Genomic DNA, 7,382 nt, shown 5'->3' with positions numbered 1-7,382 from the left:
CTGTGAGAAAAAAATTGCGGTTTTTCTTTCCAGCTTCAGATCGGAATATGAATAGAATTGTGCTCTCACATCTCTTGCAGACTCAAGCTCTGTGAATTTTTTCCCCCATGTTAGTGAGTCATATGAACGGATTTTACAGATTTAGCACTGTGTGCTTTATTTTCAGTATGGTCTGTTTCTGTGCACCAGAGACTTACATGTCACTCTGTGTGGTCTGACACAAACTTTTTAATCTTTGGTCTTCAGATCCCAAAATATTTCACTGATATTGGAGAGCCTTTTGTTACATTAACAATAGGAAAGTGTTTCAAAGAGCATAGCCCATTTGGGGGGGGGGGGGGGGAGATAAATTATATGCTGCCTAATACTTCATGCATAGAAGTGTGGAACGTCTGGAAACTTTATGTTTAAAAATACAGGAAAAAAAAAAAAAGCCTTACTGAGTGTTTCACAGTAGCCAGAGAGATAAACCTCGGTAGAAGCAACAGGACAGTTTTGTGCTACCTCACTTTCTTTGAAACTGTTTTATTTTAAATAGTGAGATTCTAACTGTTTGCTTTCTTATCTAATGTAAAAAAGACCCGCTGAAGATTAATAGTGAGTTTTCTGACTCATGTTAACTTTAAAGGAGAATTTCTAATTTGCAGAGAAAAACGAAACTTCGCGAGCTCTGTTAGGTGCAGGACTCGAGATTTCTTGTCCCCGAGCTACTCAAATCCAACTCTTCGCGACAAGGCGAAAAACAGCCGCTCCCACGACCTCCCAGATGCAGGAAAAAGGACGATTTCGTGACAGATTAAATAGGAAAAAACCATTCTGTTTCACCCGCAGAAGCGGAGAACGGAGCGGGGCAGGGGGCGGAGCCCATCAACGTGGAAATAATCTTGCTTCCCGTTTATACCAACGGCTCTTGTAGAGCCACCCACATTTTCTTACACGGGCTGAAATGCTGTGGCCGCCGCCGTTCAGGGGAGCTGAGGGGGAGGCGTGGGGGATCTGCAGTCTGCTGGCGAATGCCCCGTTTGAGCCAGGAACAGCGCGAGGGGCGCGTCAGTTGGTAAGGGGAAGGTACCAGAGCCTTGGTGGCTTTCAAATCGCCCACAGGGAGCCGGGATTCATTGCGAAAGAGCTGAGCTGCTTCCTAGAATCGCTGTCAGCCCGAGCACAGAGCGAAGTAATCGTGGGGCTGGTGATCTGTGTGCACGGATGTGTCTGACACTGGCTGTAAAAACGGCTGAGACAAGCGTAAGGATTTCAAGATACCCCTTAAGCTTTTATCACCCTAATGCAATTCAAGCTCTTTTTCTGAAATTGTAGGTGGCTCTTAAAAGAGCCTTTGGGTTTCTAAAGACAAAACTTCACGGCATTTGTTATAAAGCGTTTACTTGGCTTTAGCTTTGTGGCTGTCGGTCTTCTTGGGCAGCAGCACGGCCTGGATGTTGGGCAGCACGCCGCCCTGCGCGATCGTCACCTTGCCCAGCAGCTTGTTGAGCTCCTCGTCGTTGCGGATGGCGAGCTGCAGGTGGCGGGGGATGATGCGCGTCTTCTTGTTGTCGCGGGCCGCGTTGCCCGCCAGCTCCAGGATCTCGGCCGTCAGGTACTCCAGCACGGCCGCCAGGTACACCGGGGCGCCGGCGCCCACGCGCTCCGCGTAGTTGCCCTTGCGCAGCAGCCGGTGCACGCGGCCCACGGGGAACTGCAGCCCGGCCCGCGACGAGCGCGACTTGGCCTTGGCGCGCGCCTTCCCGCCCTGCTTCCCGCGACCGGACATGATGAAGCTGCTAAAGCGGAGTTTCGAGCTGTAAACGGTAACCCCAACTTACGAGCTCGGCCTTTTATGCCTTTTCAGTGGAATGAGCGACTTCCGATTGGCTGAGACAATGATGTGCCTGAAACAGCCAATGGGTACGCGGATTCAGATTTGACCAATGGCGATGAGCGGCGTAACGCAATCCATGCAGAAACTTGCCTCAGCCAATAGGAGCTTAGGCTATGGAAAACCCTAATTTGCATAACCGTCCTATAAATGCGGGCGCGCAGGCGAGCGGTTCATTCATCCATTGGAGAGGTTGTTAGTGCGGTTGTAGTGAGTCGATTCGTTGTCATGCCCGAGCCGGCCAAGTCCGCTCCCGCGCCCAAGAAGGGCTCCAAGAAGGCGGTGACCAAGACGCAGAAGAAAGGCGACAAGAAACGTCGTAAGAGCCGTAAGGAGAGCTACTCCATCTACGTGTACAAGGTGCTGAAGCAGGTGCACCCCGACACGGGCATCTCGTCCAAGGCCATGGGCATCATGAACTCCTTCGTCAACGACATCTTCGAGCGCATCGCCGGCGAGGCGTCGCGCCTGGCGCACTACAACAAGCGCTCCACCATCACGTCGCGGGAGATCCAGACGGCCGTGCGGCTGCTGCTGCCCGGCGAGCTGGCCAAGCACGCCGTGTCCGAGGGCACCAAGGCTGTCACCAAGTACACCAGCTCCAAGTAGGCGGTTTCTGCGTCTTCAGTCCGACATTTTAAACACAAAGGCTCTTTTAAGAGCCACCCACTTTTTCAATAAAAGAGCTGATGCTGTGGAGATTTCTTACTTTTCCCGTTTATCTTTTCGGAGGGTGGAGTTGGGAGGGAGACGTGATTTTACTGTGTAAGAGGAAGGAGTTCTTAAAAAAAAACATGAATAGTGTTTGTGGTAAACTATGTTCCGCATCTGCTTCAAAGGAACCTCAGGAGTGTTCATAAATCACTTCCAAAAACATAGGAATCCATTTTTATGTACAGTGTGGGGTCGGTGGATTAGACAAAAGTCCTGTGGGTAGTCTCTGAGTTGGAAAAGCGAAACCAATAGGTTCCTGGCCGTTGGTATGTGGTGTATCTCTACTGACCTACGTTAACAGGAGACTGAACCGGGAGCATTTTCAGTAGAGGCGCTTTCAGGACATCCTATGCTATTTTTCCTTTTTTTTCTAATTTGGAGCACAAGGTTCCGGGCTAGATGCGCGCTCTCCCTCACTACTCCCAAGGTGTTGTCGCAGGTGAGCAGGGGAAGCAAAGCGTTCTCCCCCCGGCCCGCGCTGTCGCCACACAGGCAATGAGCCAAGCTCAGGCTCCCCGCTGTGCCGCTTCCCGGCTTTCGGCCGCCTCTCTCTCCCCCCAGCGCCCTTTCCCCGCGCCCCCTGAGCTCCGCCGCCGAGCAGCGCACGGGGCCGCGGGCGGGCGGGCAGAGCTCGGTCCGACCGGAGTGAGGACTGCGCGGAGCCTCCCCGCGGGCGGGCCCGGCCGCCGCACGCGCCTCCCGACGCGGCGCTGATTGGTGGCGCTCGCGGCTCGCGCGCGCTTCCCCGGGCCGCGCTCCCGCAGGAGACGCGGCGCTCGCAGCGGGCCGGGCAGCAGCCGGGAAAGCTCGGCTTGGCCCGGGAAGGCGGCGGCCGCCTGCGCCTTCAGCCTTCCTGCCGCGGCCTCGAAACGAACACGGCTACTGAGCGGGAAGAAACCGCGAGCTCTCGGGAAAGGAGGCGGCTGCCGGCGGCAGCTTTAGCCATGGGATCCGAGGCCGTGAATGAACGCGAGCGGAGCGGCTTTGGGGAAAAGCGGGGGCGAGCTCGAGGCTCGGGAAGCGAGAGCGCTCTGTACTGTTCGCCTGCGGCGCTGCCGCCCCTCCAGTCCCTCACAGGCCGCCGTTCCGAGGGGGCGGGGGCGGAGCGAGGAGCGGGAGCGTTTCCCGCCCCGGAGGCGGGGGCATTTCCAGGGCCGGCGCGAAGCGGCCAATGGCAGCGGCCGGTGTCGCGCGGGCGGCCAATGGGCGGGGCCGCGGGGCCATAAATAGCGGGGCTGCGGCGCGCCCGCGGCAGTGCGGAGCGAGCTGGGCGAGAGTAACTGCGGTTGTGAGCGATGGCGCGCACGAAGCAGACAGCGCGTAAATCGACGGGCGGGAAGGCGCCCCGCAAGCAGCTGGCCACCAAGGCTGCCCGCAAGAGCGCGCCCGCCACGGGCGGCGTCAAGAAGCCGCACCGCTACCGGCCCGGCACGGTGGCGCTGCGCGAGATCCGGCGCTACCAGAAGTCCACGGAGCTGCTGATCCGCAAGCTGCCCTTCCAGCGCCTGGTGCGCGAGATCGCGCAGGACTTCAAGACCGACCTGCGCTTCCAGAGCTCGGCCGTCATGGCGCTGCAGGAGGCCAGCGAGGCCTACCTGGTGGGGCTCTTCGAGGACACCAACCTGTGCGCCATCCACGCCAAGCGCGTCACCATCATGCCCAAGGACATCCAGCTGGCCCGCCGCATCCGCGGAGAGCGCGCATAAGTTTTTGTAGTCTGTGTATACCCAAAGGCTCTTTTAAGAGCCACCACGTGTACACTTTAAAGAGCTGTGGCGCTCCTATGTACTGTTAACATGGCGTGTGGGGATGAGGGAGAAATTGGGATGCGTTATTTGGTTTTAGAAAATGTGAGACCCAAAAGTGCTATGTGCCTTATCACCGGGGAGAGGGTGGTAAAACACTTCGTATGTGTCACAGGTATGAGACACCTGTTACTGTCTCTCCCGTTGAAACTATGGCCACATATTCACAATTATTCCTCTAACCTCGTTGAACCCAGTTGGCGGGCACGTAAGGGAAATATTTATTAGAGTAGGCTGTGAAGACATTTTCTGATTACATGTTTTTTGGAACAGCTCTACAGGTAAACTTCGTGCGTGTGTAGTGGCCCCAAAGAGGCTTTTGTATCTAGTAAACCGTTCATGCTATCGATGGAATAGTATGTTACATTTCTTTACAATGATCAAAATGAATGTACAGGCGCGATAGGCCCTCCCACAGTCAATGAAATCGTATCAATTTACAACACAGCTACAGCTTATGTATCACGGGGAGACTGCTACAATAAATTGAAGATCTCTACATAAAGACACACCTAGACTATGAATGGTTTATCCCCCGGTGTCTATTACAACTATACTTATTTCAGAGTAGCGCACAGCTCTTTAATTGCACACGTGGTGGCTCTTAAAAGAGCCTTTGGGTCTGTGTGTTGCCTCAATGCCTGGCCGGAAAAGGCTTCGGCAGGAGACTTATGCGCGCTCTCCGCGGATGCGGCGGGCCAGCTGGATGTCCTTGGGCATGATGGTGACGCGCTTGGCGTGGATGGCGCACAGGTTGGTGTCCTCGAAGAGCCCCACCAGGTAGGCCTCGCTGGCCTCCTGCAGCGCCATGACGGCCGAGCTCTGGAAGCGCAGGTCGGTCTTGAAGTCCTGCGCGATCTCGCGCACCAGGCGCTGGAAGGGCAGCTTGCGGATCAGCAGCTCCGTGGACTTCTGGTAGCGCCGGATCTCGCGCAGCGCCACCGTGCCGGGCCGGTAGCGGTGCGGCTTCTTGACGCCGCCCGTGGCGGGCGCGCTCTTGCGGGCAGCCTTGGTGGCCAGCTGCTTGCGGGGCGCCTTCCCGCCCGTCGATTTACGCGCTGTCTGCTTCGTGCGCGCCATCGCTCACAACCGCAGTTACTCTCGCCCAGCTCGCTCCGCACTGCCGCGGGCGCGCCGCAGCCCCGCTATTTATGGCCCCGCGGCCCCGCCCATTGGCCGCCCGCGCGACACCGGCCGCTGCCATTGGCCGCTTCGCGCCGGCCCTGGAAATGCCCCCGCCTCCGGGGAAACGCGCCCGCTCCTCCCTCCGCCCCCTCGGAACGGCGGCCTGTGAGGGACTGGAGGGGCGGCAGCGCCGCAGGCGAACAGTACAGAGCGCTCTCGCTGCCCGAGCCTCGAGCTCGCCCCCCCTTTTCCCCAAAGCCGCTCCGCTCGCGTTCATTCACGGCCTCGGGTCCCATGGCTAAAGCTGCCGCCGGCAGCCGCCTGCTTCCCCGAGAGCTCGCGGTTCCTTCCCGCTCAGTAGCCGTGTTCGTTTCGAGGCCGCGGCAGGAAGGCTGAAGGCGCAGGCGGCCGCCGCCTTCCCGGGCCAAGCCGAGCTTTCCCGGCTGCTGCCCGGCCCGCTGCGAGCGCCGCGTCTCCTGCGGGAGCGCGGCCCGGGGAAGCGCGCGCGAGCCGCGAGCGCCACCAATCAGCGCCGCGTCGGGAGGCGCGTGCGGCGGCCGGGCCCGCCCGCGGGGAGGCTCCGCGCAGTCCTCACTCCGGTCGGACCGAGCTCTGCCCGCCCGCCCGCGGCCCCGTGCGCTGCTCGGCGGCGGAGCTCAGGGGGCGCGGGGAAAGGGCGCTGGGGGGAGAGAGAGGCGGCCGAAAGCCGGGAAGCGGCACAGCGGGGAGCCTGAGCTTGGCTCATTGCCTGTGTGGCGACAGCGCGGGCCGGGGGGAGAACGCTTTGCTTCCCCTGCTCACCTGCGACAACACCTTGGGAGTAGTGAGGGAGAGCGCGCATCTAGCCCGGAACCTTTTGCTTGTAAACAAAGAACGGATAAACAAAAGCATAGGCTGGTTTGGAAACGCCGGTGCTTTTAATGTGTCAAGATTCGGTTTTCCGTTGAAGTTGATTAACCGTAAAAACCCCGTTCAAGCATCATTGCATTTGTTTTCGCCGTCTTGACACCACTGAGAGTATTAATTTAATTAATTACCGTTCGTAAAGTGTATGTGTATGGAAAATGGCCTCGTAAGCCTATGAATCGACATATAAATGTCCTCGGTACGTTTGCAAAACATCTGCGACAAATTTAAATCCAAGATCTTTTTTTTTAATTGTATTTCGTTGTACTGCGCAATTCCCTACTTTCCTCCCGGGCACGCCTCCGAAAAACACTGTAACATCAGCTCTTTTATTGAAAAGGTGGGTGGCTCTTAAAAGAGCCTTTGTGTTTAAAATATCGGACTGAAGACGCAGAAACCGCCTACTTGGAGCTGGTGTACTTGGTGACAGCCTTGGTGCCCTCGGACACGGCGTGCTTGGCCAGCTCGCCGGGCAGCAGCAGCCGCACGGCCGTCTGGATCTCCCGCGACGTGATGGTGGAGCGCTTGTTGTAGTGCGCCAGGCGCGACGCCTCGCCGGCGATGCGCTCGAAGATGTCGTTGACGAAGGAGTTCATGATGCCCATGGCCTTGGACGAGATGCCCGTGTCGGGGTGCACCTGCTTCAGCACCTTGTACACGTAGATGGAGTAACTCTCCTTGCGGCTCTTCTTCCGCTTCTTGTCGCCTTTCTTCTGCGTCTTGGTCACCGCCTTCTTGGAGCCCTTCTTGGGCGCGGGAGCGGACTTGGCCGGCTCGGGCATTGTAACAGCAACCACAGCTCAGCGACACAGCAATTACAAACACCAACAGCTGACAACAGGGACTCTTTACCGGGAGCCGCCTTTATAGCGCCGCCGCCGTTCATCGCCGCATCGCTATTGGCCCGGCCTCAGTTCAGTGCGCGGCGCCGAGATTCTATTGGACAAATCTCAATC

General features: G+C 57.8%; 5 protein-coding genes across 5 annotated transcripts; 2 read left to right on the top strand and 3 right to left on the bottom strand.

Annotated features, from left to right (window-relative positions):
* Positions 1 to 1,317: 1,317 nt before the first annotated feature.
* Positions 1,318 to 1,832, bottom strand: LOC306800985 (histone H2A-IV). The gene has a single exon (XM_079303550.1). It carries the CDS (start codon positions 1,769 to 1,771, stop codon positions 1,382 to 1,384), a length of 390 nt encoding a protein of 129 aa, XP_079159676.1. The 5' UTR covers positions 1,772 to 1,832; the 3' UTR covers positions 1,318 to 1,381.
* A 206-nt stretch (positions 1,833 to 2,038) lies between these two features.
* LOC306800984 (histone H2B 5) lies at positions 2,039 to 2,586 on the top strand. Its single transcript, XM_079303549.1, has one exon. It carries the CDS (start codon positions 2,105 to 2,107, stop codon positions 2,483 to 2,485), a length of 381 nt encoding a protein of 126 aa, XP_079159675.1. The 5' UTR covers positions 2,039 to 2,104; the 3' UTR covers positions 2,486 to 2,586.
* Positions 2,587 to 3,742: 1,156 nt separating this feature from the next.
* On the top strand, positions 3,743 to 4,343 carry LOC306801803 (histone H3.2). The gene has a single exon (XM_079305181.1). The coding sequence runs from the start codon at positions 3,886 to 3,888 to the stop codon at positions 4,294 to 4,296; it is 411 nt and encodes a 136-aa protein (XP_079161307.1). The 5' UTR covers positions 3,743 to 3,885; the 3' UTR covers positions 4,297 to 4,343.
* A 649-nt stretch (positions 4,344 to 4,992) lies between these two features.
* On the bottom strand, positions 4,993 to 5,523 carry LOC306801795 (histone H3.2). Its single transcript, XM_079305173.1, has one exon. The coding sequence runs from the start codon at positions 5,473 to 5,475 to the stop codon at positions 5,065 to 5,067; it is 411 nt and encodes a 136-aa protein (XP_079161299.1). The 5' UTR covers positions 5,476 to 5,523; the 3' UTR covers positions 4,993 to 5,064.
* A 1,178-nt stretch (positions 5,524 to 6,701) lies between these two features.
* LOC306801134 (histone H2B 1/2/3/4/6) lies at positions 6,702 to 7,272 on the bottom strand. The gene has a single exon (XM_079303878.1). It carries the CDS (start codon positions 7,206 to 7,208, stop codon positions 6,828 to 6,830), a length of 381 nt encoding a protein of 126 aa, XP_079160004.1. The 5' UTR covers positions 7,209 to 7,272; the 3' UTR covers positions 6,702 to 6,827.
* Between the last annotated feature and the right edge of the window lie 110 nt (positions 7,273 to 7,382).

Source organism: Erithacus rubecula (genome assembly GCF_903797595.1).
Source record: "Erithacus rubecula genome assembly, chromosome: 4".
Classification (NCBI taxonomy): domain Eukaryota; kingdom Metazoa; phylum Chordata; class Aves; order Passeriformes; family Muscicapidae; genus Erithacus; species Erithacus rubecula.
Note: the sequence above shows the minus strand (reverse complement) of the source record. Positions and strands in the feature narration are given on the sequence as shown.

Bases quoted from the DNA above. Each gene is read 5' to 3' on its own strand.
- LOC306801795 (XM_079305173.1), bottom strand. From the start codon at position 5,475: ATGGCGCGCACGAAGCAGACAGCGCGTAAATCGACGGGCGGGAAGGCG.
- LOC306800985 (XM_079303550.1), bottom strand. From the start codon at position 1,771: ATGTCCGGTCGCGGGAAGCAGGGCGGGAAGGCGCGCGCCAAGGCCAAG.
- LOC306800984 (XM_079303549.1), top strand. From the start codon at position 2,105: ATGCCCGAGCCGGCCAAGTCCGCTCCCGCGCCCAAGAAGGGCTCCAAG.
- LOC306801134 (XM_079303878.1), bottom strand. From the start codon at position 7,208: ATGCCCGAGCCGGCCAAGTCCGCTCCCGCGCCCAAGAAGGGCTCCAAG.
- LOC306801803 (XM_079305181.1), top strand. From the start codon at position 3,886: ATGGCGCGCACGAAGCAGACAGCGCGTAAATCGACGGGCGGGAAGGCG.